Source organism: Vombatus ursinus, unplaced genomic scaffold (assembly GCF_900497805.2).
Source record: "Vombatus ursinus unplaced genomic scaffold, bare-nosed wombat genome assembly UNPS02014813.1, whole genome shotgun sequence".
In the NCBI taxonomy this organism is placed as follows: Eukaryota; Metazoa; Chordata; class Mammalia; order Diprotodontia; family Vombatidae; genus Vombatus; species Vombatus ursinus.
In genome coordinates this window covers 30048181-30065532 of record NW_020954591.1, presented here as the reverse complement: position 1 = coordinate 30065532, position 17352 = coordinate 30048181, and the positions used below count along the sequence as shown (strand labels likewise).

Here is a 17352-nt window from a genome sequence, read left to right as displayed (position 1 = left end):
AGAGATAAAGGAGAAATTCCATTTAAAATAACTGTAAACAATATAAAATACATGTGAGTCTTACCGGGCAAGACAAACCCAGGAATTACATGAAGACAATTACACTAACCTGTGCTGACTGGTACACTACAAATTCTTGACCTATTCCCAGTTGCATTCCCAGTATAGCAGGGCAATCCTTTTACACTTCACTTACTATCCAACTCACCACAGTAGCTTTTACAAATCTTTTAATCCCTCCTCGAACTTCCTATAGCCCCCTCTACTCCTTTACTCTTAGTTAAAAACACTAACACTGCTTCCTTTTTCACTAAAATAATAATAATAATAATAATAATAAATAATAAGGCTTTCCACTGAAAGCTCCCTCTTTTGTTCACATCATTCAGATGCCTTCAGGAAATTATATCCTTTTTCACTCATCTCACATGAAGAGCCCAAGTACTTCCATTCCATCCCGTCTCTCCCAGAAGACTGCATCCTCTCTAGGATAATTCCCTACTGCTTACAAATATGCTCATGTCTCCTTCCTCTTCAAAAAACCCTCACATAATTCATCCATTCCTGCTAGCTATCATTACTTATCTCTCTTCCCTTTTATGGCTAAATTCCATGAGAAGGCCATGTACAATGAATCCTTCCACTTTCTTTCTTCTCACTCTCTTCTTAATTCTCAGGAACAGGGCTTTTGACCTTGTTACTCAACTGTCCAAAACTAGCAATGATCTCAAGTGCCAAATCTAATGGCCTTTTCTCCATCATCCTTCTTGACAATTCTGTAGACTCAGACACTGTCAATCACTCTCTTCTCCTTGATATTCTTTTCTCTCTAGAATTTCATGACACTATTCTCACCTGGTTCTTCTGCCTATTATGACTGTTCCTTCTCAGTCTTCTTTGCTATGTCTTCAACCAAGTCATACCCACTAATTGTAGCTATGCCACATGGTTCTGTCCTGGATTCTCTCCTTCTTTTATACTATGTCATTTGGTGATCTCATCAGCAAACCTGGATTCAATTATAAGCTCTATGTTGATGATTCCTAAATCTATTTATGCAGCCCAAACCTCTCTCCTAACCTCCATATTTACATCTCCAATTGCCTATTCAACATCTTAAACTGGATATCCAGTAGACATCTTAAATTCAGCAAGTCCAAAACTGAAATCATTCTCTTTCCCTTCTAACCCTCCTCTTTTCCAAACTTCCTTATTGCCGTTGAGGATACCACCATCCTCTCAGTCAGTCAGGCTCACAACCTAAGTATTATCCTTAACTCCTCAATCTCTCTCACATCCGATATTCAATTCGTTTCCAAATTCTGTTGATTTTAGCTTTTAACATTCCTAGTTTACGATGCTCCCTTCTCTCTGACACTGCCACAACCCTGGTGCAGGCCCTCATCACCTCATACCCAGACTATTGCAATAGCTTTCTGCTTGGTCTCCCTGCCTCAAGACTCTCCCCTCTATAGTCCATCCTCCACTCAACTGTCAAATAGATCTTCCTAAAGCATGGGTTTGACCATATCACATACTTATTCCATCAACTCCAGTGACCCTACTACCACCCTATTACCTACCTTCAAAGCCTGATATAAAATCTTCACCTAAACTTCAATGCCTTCATAGACTTGGCCCCTCCTACCTTTCCCCAGGTATTCTTTGATCCTAGGACACTAGCCTATTTGCTGTTCCTTACATAAGGCATTCCACTGTGAATTTTTGTTGGCTATACCCCCAGGCCTTCCTAGCCTCCCTTTTCATCTCTGCCTCGTGGCTTACATAACTTCCTTCAAGTCTCAGTTAAGATACCACCTTCTATAAGAAGCCTATCCTGATACCCCTTAATGCTAGTGCCATCCCTCTGCTGATAATCTCCAATTTATCCTGCCTGTCTTTTCTGTACATCATTGTCTGCATGTTATCTTCCCCATTAAACTGTGAACTTGAGAGCAGGGACTACCTTCTGCCTTTCTTTGTATCCCCAGCACTTAACACAGCATCTGGCAAATAGTGGGTGTTGCTGCCTGGGGATGGTGAGCTTTTTCCTCTCTTTTGCCCTCACCAAGCTCTACCTAGAGTTATATTTATCTGTAATCACATATGTATGTGTATATTAAACTTTCTTAATAGAATTCCTATCATCCTTCAAGATTCAATTCAAGCTCTACTTTTTACATGAAGCTTCTTGTTATCTACCCAACTGCTAGTGACCTTCTCCCCAAATTTCTTCTATTTGACAATTTTCTGTTTATTCTGTATATACATGTATGTATACTCAACTCTCCTTTTAGAACATAAGCTCATTAAGAATATGAAGTGTTTCTTTTTTTTTTCTTTTTGTATTTGTATCTCCAGCTCTCAACACAGTGCCTGACACAAAGTAAATGCTAATCTAATAAGATAAATTTCAGTAGGGATATATGAAAACTCTTGTACTTATGTACTAAAAAATCAATTCGATAAATGCAAAATGGTAGAGGCATAGATTCATAGAAGTTGTTCTGATAAGGATCTGGAGATTTTAGAGGTTTGAAGACTCAACAAATCCGCAGTGTGTGGCGGCAGCCAAAAAGTTTATTCAGTCTTGGGCCCTATTAAGTGAAGAATAGCTTCCAGAAATGAAAAAAATGGGCATTAACCCCATTTGCCTCAGTTTCCTCATCTGCAAAACAAGCTTGGAGATGGAAATGGGAAACCACCCCAGTATCTTTTTTGGACATGAATGAAATGACTGAACAACAACAAAGCTTCCAGAAATAGGGACATGACAATCCCACCACATTCCACCTTGTCATTTCTCATCTGGAGTACTGTGTTCAGTTCTGGGCACCATGTTTTAGGAAGAACATGGACAAGCTGAAGAGTGTCCAAAGGAGGGCAATCAAGATGGCTAAAGGCCTTAAGTTCATGATATATGAAGATCAACTGAAGAAATTGGGTATATTTAGCTTGGGGAAAAGCAGACTCATGGGGGACATGATAGTAGATATGGAAATGAGTGAAAATTCCAAAGAAGCAAATTTAGGCTTGACAGCAGGGGAAAAAAAAATCCTAGCAATCAGACCTGTCTAAAAATGGAATAGCTTGCTTCAAGAGTTAGTGGTTTCCCCCTTGTAGAGCTCTTCATACAAAGGTTGGATTATTATGTGTCAAGTAAGTTAGAGTGAAGATTACTTTGTATGGATTGGACTAGATGCTCCTAAGAAAACTTCCAGCCTTCAAATTCTGTGAGATTTTTGTGGTAGTACATCTACTTATGTTCATTGTGAATATTGCAAAGTTATATAAATTAAGTATCCAATTAAATTTTCTTTTGTCCTTCTAGAGTGTAATGCAACCAACCCTATTATGTTATGTATTGGTCAATCTAAAGAAATTCTTCAAGTCATTTCATTTAGCAGTAATGTCTTTGTGTCTTCTAATTTATAGCAAGGATGTCAACATAGATATGGCTCAATTCCTTCAGTAATGTTCCAATTGTCAAATTCATTTTTGTTGATGGTCTAATAGTTCTGTGTGATTCATAATATCTACTGCCCGCTTTCTAGCTAATTTCTCATCATTATTGCTAAAGCAAAAGGGGTCCAAAATGGACTGAAGTACATCCTGAATTTCTGCCAATTTCATGTACTGCCATAAGGCAAAAAATTCATGACCCAGTATCTAAATCTCTGATGATGAGCCTCTATATACTTGATTGGAAAAGCTCTCAAAAAGAAGGCATCGCCTTTTGCCAAGCTTTCCAAATCAGTAGAAACCATAAGAGTTTGTGCTCAATTGACCATAGCTTTTGCGAACCTATGCCAAAAGGAAGGAGGGGGGAAGTACTTTGTTGGATGACACTATAGAGATGCCTGTATTTTCCTTTCCATGTTTTAACTTCAGCTCTACTTAATAATCTTAAAGATGATATAAATTTAGGCTACAGGACTAACATATATACGTGTGTGTGTGTGTGTGTGTGTGTGTGTGTATATATGTATATATATATATATACATATCCCCCAAATTCTTTTGATAGAATGATTATAAAACCTGTGATTTACATGAAATTGTGTTTAGAAATCATTAATTGTGAGGGATAGTTTTACAAAAGTATATTTTAAATGGTAAATTTCACAACAACAGCTAAGTGTGCTAAGTAACATCAAATAAAACATAAAAACAACACTTTTCATGACACAGATCATAGGTGTAGGAATCACTTTATACTTCATAAAATTACTACCAAAATACTCATGATTTTTGGGATGCATTACATAGGTTCCCTTCTCTTGGACACACTATAACTTTATAAATATGTATTACTAGAATCTACATTTCCTCCTGGCATTAATCATTTAATTGCAATTTTTATTGAATATGTGAAAGTATCAGTTTTGGCCTTCTAAATTCATGTATATAGGTAAAACATTTAAAAACAAAGTTCAGGGAGCAGCTAGGTGATGCAGTGGTACAGCACTAGCCCTGGAGTTAGGAGGACCTGAGTTCAAATCAGGCCTCAGACATTTGATACTTACTAGCTGTGTGACACAGGGCAAATCACTTAACCCCACTGCCTAGCTTAAAAAAAAAAAAAAACCAACCAAACAAACAAACAAAAACCACATAAAGTTCATTCAAAGACACATTTACTTTGTTCCATATTAAAATTTCAAAAGGGACAGGTTTTCTTAGAATTATGGCCTATGAAAACGGGATGGGATAAGCTAGTCCAATTGTCTCATTTTACAGAGGAAGAAAGTGAACTACAGAGAGGTTGATGATTTGCACAAAGATGTACAGCTAGTTTGTAGCAGAATAAGGACTCACATCTGATTCCAACCAAGTACAGTGTTCTTTCCATTAAGCTATGTTACATCTCCTAGATGAAGTTGCCCACTGAAGGTAGATCCTTTGTGGAACTATGTTAAATACACAAAAAAAGCAGAATTTTATTGCCCACAAAGGAATTTCTGTCACTATTATTTAATAAGTTAACTCTCACTTACCATGACTGAGAGAACAAAGGAAAACCTTGTAATGGACAATCTATACTTCATTATTAGATTTATCCTCTTCCCCTCTCCTATTTTCACTTTAGCCAGAGAACCTAATAAAACGCCCCAAATTGCTAATTTATCCTTCCTTTTTTATTCATGTAGTAGAAAGGAGAAGGTTAAAGGAAGAATAGCAATGAGCACAGATATTCTAGTTATTACAATTTGAATAACACAGAGCTGACTGTATAAATTACACAAGAAATTACTTTCATATTTTAATTTGTCTTCTATCTAAAAATATAAAGAATTCAGAGAAGTGACTTCAACAGCATTCACAGTGGTTTAGGAATGTGCACACATACATGACTGTTTGTTCTATAATTCTAGAACTTCTTGAAAAAAAATTTTGAAAGCTAATTAAGACAAAATGATAAAAGCCCTAAAATAGAGGTAGAAGTCTTAATATATTCCCTCAGAACACAAGGAAGATACTAAATTTCAGAGTAAAATGTTTATTTCTGTAGCTGAGTTCATGTTGCACTTCCCACTCACAAAACTTTTGGAAAAGAAAAATATTCACAGAATTATTTTAAGTGTATAGAGCCAACTAGTCCTTCTGTCTTTATGGATAAATCTCTTATTCATGGTAGAGCCTAAAGAAGTGTTGATCTCTGTCAGACATTCACTAATGCCAGAGTTTGGTAGGAACAGTGGAAAGAGTCAGAAAATCCAGCTGACAGTAAGAATAGAAACCAGATAGTCACATGGGATCACAACATTAGTAAATTCAGGGAATACACTCTATTTCTTAGGGTGAATTTACATCAGTTTATTAATTATTTTAGCTTGGAATTCTTTTAGCAGATTTTAAGATCTCTTAAAGGCAATTAGTCATTTAAATCATCTATACTCCAAAATACTTTTTTTCTTCTTAAAATGAAAGCTCCTAACAAGAAAAAAATTTTTAAAAGACCTATTTAAGTTTCACCTCTTTTTTCTCTATTCATCCTCAGGTGCAGTAACTAACAAAAGATTAAATTTTCCAATTGGTATGAAGACAAGAAGTAGCAAGAGGCTCAAATCTCCCACAAATTCATGAGCTTCTGATAACTAAAAAGTTCTATATAAATTCTAAAGTGGGATATTTCATGCATTTCAGAATTGTATCTGAAAATATAATGCATAAAGAGAGAATAGATAAGTCCTTGTTTAACAAAAATCTGTATTTCAACTCCCTCATTTTGCAAGTGTGTAAATTAAGGAGTAGAGAAATTGAGTGACTTTCCTAAGGTCAAAAAAATTAAGTTACATAGCTAGAACTACATACTAAGTTTCCTATTTCCTATACCTTCCTATATTTAAAAAAATACATTCCTATATTTTATTTAATAAAATGCATAAATTTAGGGGGGTGGATATTCGTTTCATAAAAGGATGCTTCATAGAGTTCCCTTAAAGTTCTATGTTGGCATAACAATAACAATAAGTTTGGATTTATAAGAATAATAACAATGTAAGGTTTGGAATTGAGTGAATTTCTAAATTATTTCAAGCCTTATTTCAGTCATTTGAGTAGACTATACCCCAAAACACAGTTCTTTTGTAAAATCAGAGCCATAACAAGATATCATATTACCAATACAGATCTCCAAATATCCTAGAGATATCAATCAATAAATTGTACTGGACCTGTATCACCATCACACAAAGAATTTTGTCATCCTCAATTATTTAACATAACACTGATCCAAAAAAACTTACAACATTTTAAATAGATGCCTCTCCATCAAAAACTCATAATCTCCAAGACACAAGGACAAGAAAACTTTCAAAACATAGAGACATAACAAAGGAGTTCAAAATCAAGTGGCAATAAAATGAGGAAAACATAATTCCTATCATCCTGCCTGCTCCTGGAGTTATATTGAAAAAGCTTGTGGTGAGCCTACAAAGGCTATCTGTAGAACATTAAATATTAAAAAATTACAGTAAGATAGTGAGTTGTTAAAGACTATTTTTACCTAACACTAGTTAGGATGAAAATGAAATAATAATAATGATAACCATTATGATAATGACAATGGGACATTTTGAATGTGATGTGAGTCAGCTTCATATAATGGATAAAACATTAAACTTGGAGTCAGTCAGAAAGATGAGGGTACAAATCCTGTCTCATAAACTTGCTACCTAGGTGACCTTAGGTAAGTCACTAAATCCCATTAAACCTCAGTTTCCTTATCTATAAAATGAGCATAACGAGTTCCTACTCCACAAAGTTATGAAGCTCAAATAAGATAATGTATATCAAATACCTTGTAAAACTTAAGACCTATGTAAATATGGTCTCTAACATCAACTCTGCAAATATAATTATTTTCAATAATTAAATTTACCTCTGTAATTTTTCAGAAATACCTGCATTAATGAAAAATAAGCAGATCTATACAATGAAGGATGAACTTATCAATGTAACCATCCTTCATTCTAGCTGCTTCAGATAAACAATGAAAGTACAAAATAGTCTTTTAGCTACATAGATAAATTTATTTTATATTTAATGTTTATCTATATATACATATAACATATACACACACATATATACATACACACATACTTACACAATACATGCATGCATGGATATATATAAGCAATCAGTGTAATTTTTCTTCTCTAAGAAGCACTTAGGTATTTTTAAATTTTTATTTTATTTTATTTTAAATTTTATAAATTGGAAATAATCAACAAAGGAAAGGCACCTGAATAGAGAATGGTCATGAAATGTATGTTTTGGAAAGTGGGAGGTTAGAAAGGAGTGAAAGGAAGCCAGTGAATCCAGGAGGCTGAAACAAGGAGAGAGAAGATTCCAGAAATGGGGGAAAGCCAGGAAACATACCCAAAAGTCTGGGAATGAAGTATCTTGTTCAAGGAACAACAAAGAGGCCAATGTCACTGGACTGCAGAACATATCAAGGGATGGAAGGTATAAGAAGACTAGAAAGGTGGGCATGGGGAGCCAAGTTATAAAGGGCTCTGAATGCCAAACAGAATTTTATAATTGATCCTGGAAGTAATGGGGAATCATGGGGCAGGGGGTGGCATGGTTAGACCTGTGCTTTAGGAAAATCTCTTTAGCAGCTTAGTAGAGGACAGACTGGAGAGAAATTTGTAGTAGGCAGAACAACCAATGGGCTACTGGAAAAGTCCAGGAGTGAAGTGATAAGGGCCTGCAGCAAGATGATGGAAGCATGACAAAAGAAGTGGGGAAAGAAGTATATGAGAGATATTGTAAAGGTGAAATCTATTGCCTTGGCAACAGAAATATGGACATTGAGAGATAGTGAGGACTCAAGGATGATAACCTGGTTTGGAATCCTGAAGGACAGGGAAGATGGTAGTGCTCTCAAGAGATATAACAAAATTTGGTAGAGAGGAAGGTTTGGGGAAGAAAAATGAGATTGATATCAAACATGATAAACTTGATATTTTTATGGGACATCAAATAGGCAGTTAAGAGATGTAAGGCTGGAGGTGATCAGAAAGGTTAGTTAGAGCTGGATAAGTAGATTTGAGAATCACAGGCATAAGGACGATAATTAAACCCATGAGAGTTGGTGAGATTACCAAGTGAAATAGCATAGAGGAAGAAGAAAGGAGAGCCTAAGACAAGCCCTGTGGGACATCCATGATTAGTGAGCATGAAATGGATGAAGATCCAGCAAAGGACACTAAGAAGGAGCAGTCAGATACATGGGAAGAAAACCAGAAGAGAGCAGTGCATAAAAACCTAAAGAACAGAGTATCAAGGAGAAGATGGTGAGTAACAGTGTCAAACGCTGCAAGAGAAGTCAAAAAGGATGAGGATGAAAAGAACACATTAGATCTGGCAATTTATAAAGCATAACTAAGTTTGGAGAGAACAGTTTTGTTTGAATGATGAAATTAGAAGATAGACTATAGAGTTATAAAGAGAGCAAAAGGAAGTTGAGGTACCTCTTATAGAAACCCTTTTGGGGGCAGAGTAGACAGAGCACTGGCCTTGGAGTCAGAAGGACCTGAATTCAAATCCAGCCTCAGACACATAATACTCACTAGCTGTGTGACTCTGGGCAAGTTGCTTAACCCCAATTGCCTCACCCCCCAAAAAAACAAAACAAAACAAAAAACACCTTTTCAATGAGTTCAGCCATTCCTTCTCATGAAATTTAAAGATATAGGATGAAAGAAGGGATGGATGGATCAAGTGAGAGGTTTTTGATGGGGGATACATGGATATGTTTATAAGCAGTAGGAAAGTAGCCAGTAGATAGGGAGAAAATGAACATAAGGGAAAGTGGGGATAATAAAAGGGTCAGTTTGCTAGAGGATAAAATGGGATCACTCCCGCATGTAGAGGGTTTAGCCTTGGCAAGAAGAAGAATCATCTTTTCATATGAAATTGAGGTGAAAGGGGAAGAGATAGTGGCAGAGAGCATATGGGTAATGCGAGATGAAGATGATGGGAAAAGAAGGCTTCTTGGCAAATGGCTTCAATATTTTTTTAGTAAAATATGAGGTAAGGTTCTCAGCTGAGAGAGTGGGGGAAAGGGAGTCATAAGAGATTTGAAGAGGAAAGAAAATATTTGGAATAGCAACTGTGGAGAGTGAGATAGTGAGTTGACAAAGGAAATGTAGAAGGATGTCTAGCAGCAGTGAAGGTCCAGTTGAAATAATGGAACATAGATTTGTAGTGGACCTAGTCAGAAGAGTTGCATAAAGTTCTCTACCTTCGTTCAGCAATTCATGTGCAGGAGTGAAAGCGGCAGATGATAGGAGTGATCCAAAGCTAAAGCCTGGCAGGATATAATCAGCAACATGAAAAGGGAGACAGGGATTCGAGAGAAGAGGGCAGTGTTAAGATAAACTAGTTCACCAAGGGGTCAAGATAGGGAATGGAGAGTGACTAGTACAGGGACTGGGAGAGAAGTGAAGGTTTGAGGGATAAGAGATCATGATGTGGAAGAATAGCATGATTTAGTACAGGAAAGGTGAGGGAGAAGTAAAAAGCCAATAAATCACAATCAGATAAGGGAATTTCAGAATTCTTGAGCATGGAGGTGATGTGTTTGTGTGAGATGAAAAGATCAAGAGTATAACCATCTTTGTATGAAGCTGAGGTGGCATGGAGGAGTAGGTCATGGGAAATTAATAAAATAAGTAAATTTTAAAGTTAGAGTGTCAGAAGGAGTATCAATATGTATTTTGAAGTCCTCTATGTGAGGATAGGCATTAAATAAAGGAGAATAAGATTATGAGCTAGGCAATGAATTCATTGAGGAAGAGGAGGAGTGTCTGGTTGTTGTTAGGCAAAAGGTTACTATAATTTTGAATGAGTGATGTCTAAGTGATTGCCGAAAGATGGAAGGTTGTGAGAAAGGAAAGGATTTAAGATGAAAGCAAGTTTGTCATCTATGGAGAAGGTACTCATGAAAATGCTGTGGGGTGAGTAGCATTGCAGTGGGACATGGTGGTGGCAGAGAATGTTGGGGTGAGAAGAAAGAGATGAAGGGGGCTTGAATGATGGCTGAAGGGGGTTTCAGAATTACTGGATGGGGAGGGTATGATTGAAGGAGTGGTTTCATCATTAAGGGAAGATTTTAGATGGATTTTCAATGTCCACAGGGCTTTAGCCTCAAAAGGGGTAGGGGATGAGGGGTCCTTTCAGAGACTTAGGCAATTCAGGTGAGATAGCAAGTACTTGGAGCTGAAGGAATGGTGGTGAAATTAAGTCCTCCTGACTCCAAGTTTAATATTTTGTCCATTATACCATAGTGCCTCTCTAGGGAGCACACATTAATTCTCACATTAAGCAAAAGAAAATTAGGAAGGTAAATCTTCTATTCCAAAACAAAAATCACAACAAAAGCAAATCTTAGTGGGATTTTTTTTAATTATTTATTTGGATTTCATTATGCCACAAGTCCTTTCCATTAGCATAGATCATAGAGTAACTGAAAAACACCCTCTTCTGTTTTACATTTAAAAAAGAAGCAATATTTTTCCCCTCACAAAAGAACTAAGTAAAAATAGCAGAAATGAGAGAACGGAGACTTCTATTGTATTAATATGTAAATTTTTTTAAAGATAAGGGTTACAATTTCATGTTTTTAACTACTGTCAAATGTGGATGCATCTTTTTATTAATAAAGAATATGATGATTAAAATTAATTTAAAATGAATACATATTAACTATTTTTTTAAATGGAGGGCATTCTGTGTTTAAAAAAATAATAAATGGAGATATGGTGAATTTTAGACAAGTCATGTGGATAAAGGGACACTACTAGTCAGAGAAAACTAGTTTAAAATCTTGTCTCTAGGTTTGTGACTATGAACAAGTCATTTAACTTAGAAATTTTTCATGACTAAGTTATAGTGAAGTTGCAGGTGTGTATTATGTCAAAGGAGTCTCCATATCGGGAATTCCTTTCACATATGAAAACACAGGTTAAGATTCCCCCACCACCAAGGTTCAAATTCAACAGTATAATCAGAACAGTTATAACTGCCAGTTATATATTATAAATCAGTAAATTTACATCAATTTCTTAGAAAAATTTTGTGATTAAGTCACAGCAGGCCACAGACAATATAATGGGGTTTCACAGGGTTTTCAGACAATCCTCTGTAGATATTTTAATAAAGATATCATTAAGCTGTTATGTCAAATGGTATTATGAACTGGGGGGTAGGTTCCTGTGCTTAAGTCAAGCTAAAAAAAAAATCCCCCTGCACACCAGTTTCTAAATTGTAAATTTGTCTCTCTGAAGTGATGGTTATTAATAATGTCACTAAATGGTGATCATAGATAACAAGACCTAATTAGCTTTACTGTTATTCTAAAACTATATAGATAAGTATTTAGGCTATATAAAATAGTAAAAATGCCTTTTTGTGTTTATAAACAAAAGAACAATAACAATAAATACAAAACCCTAAATCAGCCTTCCTGAAATGGATCCCAAAAAAGGAAAATATACTCACATCAAGTGTTAATGAGAACTATTAACATATGGGAGTGAAGGAAAACCTTGTGTGTCAACTTATTGCTCAGTAACAAGGAATCACAAGTGCATCTACTTCTGGGATTCATAAGATGAAAAGAATTAAGTATGAATGCATTTCAAGACATGCTTGCACAGCATTAATATAATGTAACATCCCAAGTTAATTCATCTTCTGGGAGCAAAGGCTCTTTTAACAAAATTTCTGGAAGTGGACAGGCTTGGCAGAAATTCTAATCTTGTCAATATGAATTCATGGCAGCAGTAGCAACTGAGGAGGAGGAGGAGGAGGCCTTTCAGGTATAAAAAGGTATAAGCCTTTTCCCATGAACTTTAGCAAAACATTTGACATTATGATACAGAAATGTGGGATACATAATAATGTAGTTATGAAGTGGATGAATGACCAAACCCAAAGAATAGTTTTCAATGAATATCAACATGGAGATAAGACTCTAGTGACTACCACAGGAATCTGTTCTAGACCTATTGCTATTCATTACTTTTATCAATGACTTGGATGAAGACATGCTACCAAATTCACATATGACACAAAAGCTGAGGATGACAGTGAACATGCTGCTGTTGCTACTTTTTGTCCTTCATTCTCAAAGAGGAGATCATCAGGGAGGTGATGTCATGACATGCAAGCAAACTGGATTTTAGTGAGGGAGGGCTGTGCAAAGTCACCAGTCTCACTTTCTCCTCCGGAGCCATAGTGAACACGTTAGGTGACAATCAGAAGCATAAAAGATCTAGAAAGATGAGCTGAATCTAATAAGTTAAAATTTAATAGGAGTAAATTTAAAGTCCTTTGAACACCTCCCTTTAAAAACCTTATAATACATGCAGATGAAGCGTGCCTCCTACTAAGACAATGAAGTTGGGCGGAACAGACAGGACATCACGTCGGTGCATCAGTATGTACATTCTGGACAGGCACCGCAGATATACTGAGGTGGACCCAGAACTAAGCAGGATGAAGAGCCTGAACTAAATGCATCTGAGCGACAGCACAGCGCTTTCAACAATCCCAAGTTGTTCCTGGACACAAAAACGCGTTTTAAAAAGCCAGTAATATTCTCTTGGTAACGCCACATGGCTGTAAATTACAATCTCCAAGGTATAAAAATCATGAGTGACCCAATGAGCAGAGGAGAAATGCACAGTGGGAAAATGTAGGCTACAGAACATTGCCAATGATAACCTATACATATGAAGTAATGTAAAAAATACTGTGCAAACATTTAATTTGAAAAGGAAACAGGCTACTCATACAGCAAGAGTGAAAAGATAACAGATGGATGACTAAGTATTACAATGCTACTCAAGAAATGGTAAAAGATCCAGAAGAAAACATCTAATGCTGAGGATCAATCTTTTATGTAGGATTTAAAGGAACATGGCAAAGAATTTCACAGGGCAAGGTGAGTATGGACTATAGTATGCACCTTTGGAGGCAGTACCCACATTAATGAGATCATGAATCCATTGAAGAATTTAAGGAGATTGAGTAGGACACAATAGTTTACATATCTGACAGTTATCAAGCAGAAAAGAGTTTAGACTTGTTCTTCTTGACCTCTGCAGGCAGAACAAAGGACATATTTGAGTTTACAGAATGCTAGGCTTGTACTCAGAAAAACCTGATTTTGAATCCTTAGACAATTAGTAGCTACCTAACAATCTGGGCAAGTCATTTAATCTCCCTGGGCCTCAGTTTTCTCATCTGTCAAATGAAAGAGTTGGGCTTGGTGATTCCAACTTGAAATTTAGGTTCCTGTATTATACTCTCAGAAAAGTAGATTTGGGCTAAGTATAAGGCAAGTTCATAACATTAAGAGCTTTCCAGAAGTGTAAATGGATGCCGTAGGAGATAGTGAGCTCATTCTCACATCTGAGGTTTTTCAAGTAGCAGATGGATGTCCATTTTTATGAGATGTTGAACCAGATGGCCAGCTCTAAAGTTTCTTCCAATGCAAAGTCTGTGATACTGTTTTCATCCACACCACAATCCTAGCTGGGGCTTAAACAGCCAAGTGAGGTAGAGGATGGGCCAACTGGATTTGATCCATGTATAGTCCCTTCATAACTAGAAAGGAAAATACAACTAAGATAGGTTGAAGGGAATAAGATGTCTAAGCTTGCCTCATCTTAGAAAAACTAGAAGGTAAGAGTACCCTAGTAAGGCTTTCAAGTCCTGGATTACATCCCTGTATCTTCTGTATTATTTCTACTGATTGTTAAGAAAATTTCAGATCCCAAAGCATGTTGTTTAAAGATATTTGATTTGCTAATAGAAGCACACTATGGTACAAAATGTTATGGTATGAATTATCTCCACCCCCTCCTTTTCAAGAACTGCAAAGAAGAAACTTTTCCTGAACTTTCCCACACCTACCTGAAATCCATGCTTTCCTCTCCACCATGTGCTCAATACTTTTGGTGGCATGTCAATAACTGACACAATGTCTCCCACCTATGAAATAAAAATTAAAGGAAATCAAATGCATAACTACTGTTGTGGTTAGAATTTGAACCTAAGCACTGGAATGGAGAAAAGTATCATTCCCTGCTCTGATTACTGTCCTTTAAAGAAACTCTCCCTTTAAAGGATCCCAAAATTTACTAGAGTTCTGCTTCTCACAAAATGCATTTTTGTACTGGTTGCACAAAAGGATGTCAACGATTAGCTAAATGGGCTGAAAAAATTACAGTCAATTTGTGCAGTGATCAAGTGATCACAGAAGGTCGTATTCAAGAGTTACTCTGAATTTTAGATTTTGTGCCTGGCATACTGTCATCTTTTGTTTTCAATATGATTCAAGCAAGGTGACAAATGAGCTATCAAGATCAGATTCATTTTTGCTAGTAATAGTTTAACAGCTTATATTCAGATGATGTTGAGGTTACTAACTGTTTACACATATATCTTGTTTAATCATCATAACTATCCCCATTTTGAAGATAAGGAAAATGACTTGTTCAAGGCCACACACCTAGTAAGGTGGAGCCAGGACTTCTGACTTCAAATCAGTGCTCTTTTCAAGTGATTAAGTTGTAAATACAGCACTAAATAGTTAATCTTCCAACATGAAGAGATCCCAACTGGCCAACCAATTGGCAAACCAAGTATAATGTACTATTATTTATGTCTTCTTTAAGTTGATGGTTCAGAACACATTGAAACAGTTGACTTCCCGCAATGATGAATAACAGAATTCACTTCAATTTTTATGATGATGTAAAAGTTTACAATTCCACATAATATATTTACCATTTATTTTCAGTAGCATAACATTTATCACTTAAAATCAAAAGATAAACCTATTCCATGATAAAAACAATGCAGTTAATAAAATATAATCTGAAATACTAAAACTAATAACCATTAGTTCATAGATTTAGAGCTAAAGGAGACACTGAAGGTCTAGTTTGATCACTTCATTTTACAAATCACCTTCATTTTACAAATGAAGAAAATGAAGACCAAACAGCTTAAGTGACTTTCCCAAAGTCATACAGATAGTGACAGAGTCAAAATTTAAATCAATATATTTGTGTGTCTACACACACACACACACATAAATATATACCTGTGTAAAAATATATGTATCTATTAATACATGTAAGTATATATATACACATATGTATATACATAATACACAGATTAGAATCATTTTTTATTTATTCAAAACTGCAGAGAAAAAAACACACTTGCTAACATTCTTGGCATTTTTATAATACAAGTTTTTGTCTCCACCCAGCTCTAAAAGCTTTTACTGACTGGTACATATTTTAAGGGGGGCTTAAATTGTGCAAAGTAAAAGTTCAAATTATTTCACTCAAAAACTAAGTCACAACCAAAGAATCAAAATAACTGATAGAGAAAAGTTAAATTTTTCCTACTTTGGTATTTGAGAATTTCACTTGTACATCTATATTCAATTATTACCTCCAAAGACAATTCATCAGGAGCACGAGCAGTATATCTCTTGATAACATGGGCAGCACCAACAGCAGGTGTGTTAATTGAGGATTCTTCATGAACTAATAGGTGATTTCCTTTGTTATCAATCTGTTTAAGAAAAGAGAGCAAAATGTCCTGTCAGGTAATTGAGGGCATGTGAAATTTGGTTTATATCTAATGGACTCAACAAGTAGATTCAGAGAGAACACAGCTTAGAAGCCTTGAAGAAAAAAATGGATAAGAATAATAACAGATATTAAATTCATTAAAGAATGCTAGAGGAAGAAGTGAATAATACAGTTTTACAAAATAACATTAAGGCCAAATATACCATAAATTTGTGAGATGATGAAATTTTTAAAATAACTATAACTGCTTTTATATATAGTGCTAGTCACATTGTAAATACTAAGTAAATGTTGATTAGATACTTTATCTTTTATCTTTTTATTTTTTTTCTTATTTGTTTGTTTATTTTTAGCTTTCAACATTCACTTCCACAAGATTTTGAGTTCCAAATTTTCTCCCTATCTTGTCCCTCCCCCCACCCCAAGATGGCATGCACTCTGAATACCCCTTCCCCTAATCTGCCCTCCCTTCTATCTCTCCCCCTCCTTCTCTTATCCCCTTCCCCTTCAATTTTCCTATATGGCAGGATAGATTTCTATACCCCATTTCCTGTATATCTTATTTCCCAGTTGCATGTGAAAACAATTTTTTTTAACTTTTGTTTTTAAAACTTTGGGTTCCAAATTTTCTCCCTTACTCCCTCCCCAGCCACCCTCACTGAGAAGGTAAGCAACTCAATACAGGTTATACATGCATAGTCACGCAAAACACTTCCATAGTAGTCATGTTGTGGAAAACTAATTATATTTCCCTTAATCCTAACCCACCCCCATTATTCTATTCCCTCTTTTGACCCTGTACCTCCTTAGAAGTGTTTGCTTCTGATTACCCCCTCCCCAAATCTGCCCTCCCCTCTATCATCCTCCTGCTCTCATGTCCCCTCCCCCCCATTTTCATGTACGGTAAGATAGATTTCCATACCCGATTGAGTGTGTATGTTATTCCCTCCTTAAGCCAAATCCCATGAGAATAAGATTCACTCTTCCCTCTTACCTCCCCCCCCATTTCCCCTCCACTGTAAAAGCCTTTTCTTGTCTGTTTTATGTGAGATAACTTACCCCATTCTACCTCTGCCTTTCTCCTTCTCCCAGTACAATCCTGTCACCCCTCAATTTTATTGTTTACATATCATCCCTTCACATTCAACTCACTTTGTGCCCTCTATTTATCTATCAATCTCTCTCTCTCTCTCTCTCTCTCTCTCTCTCTCTCTCTCTCTCT

The 17352-nt window shown here is 36.0% G+C and overlaps 1 protein-coding gene across 7 annotated transcripts in view; it reads right to left on the bottom strand.

Moving 5' to 3' along the window:
* Nucleotides 1-17352, bottom strand: part of ARHGAP32 (Rho GTPase activating protein 32) — a 245317-nt gene that overhangs the window by 110425 nt on the left and 117540 nt on the right. For all 7 annotated transcript variants that reach the window (XM_027835094.1, XM_027835097.1, XM_027835098.1 and 4 more), the window contains 2 exons: nucleotides 15988-16110; nucleotides 14434-14511 (listed from right to left, as the gene is read on the bottom strand). In XM_027835094.1, coding sequence (XP_027690895.1) covers nucleotides 14434-14511; nucleotides 15988-16110 — 201 coding nt within the window. The remainder of the gene's footprint in view (nucleotides 1-14433; nucleotides 14512-15987; nucleotides 16111-17352) is intronic.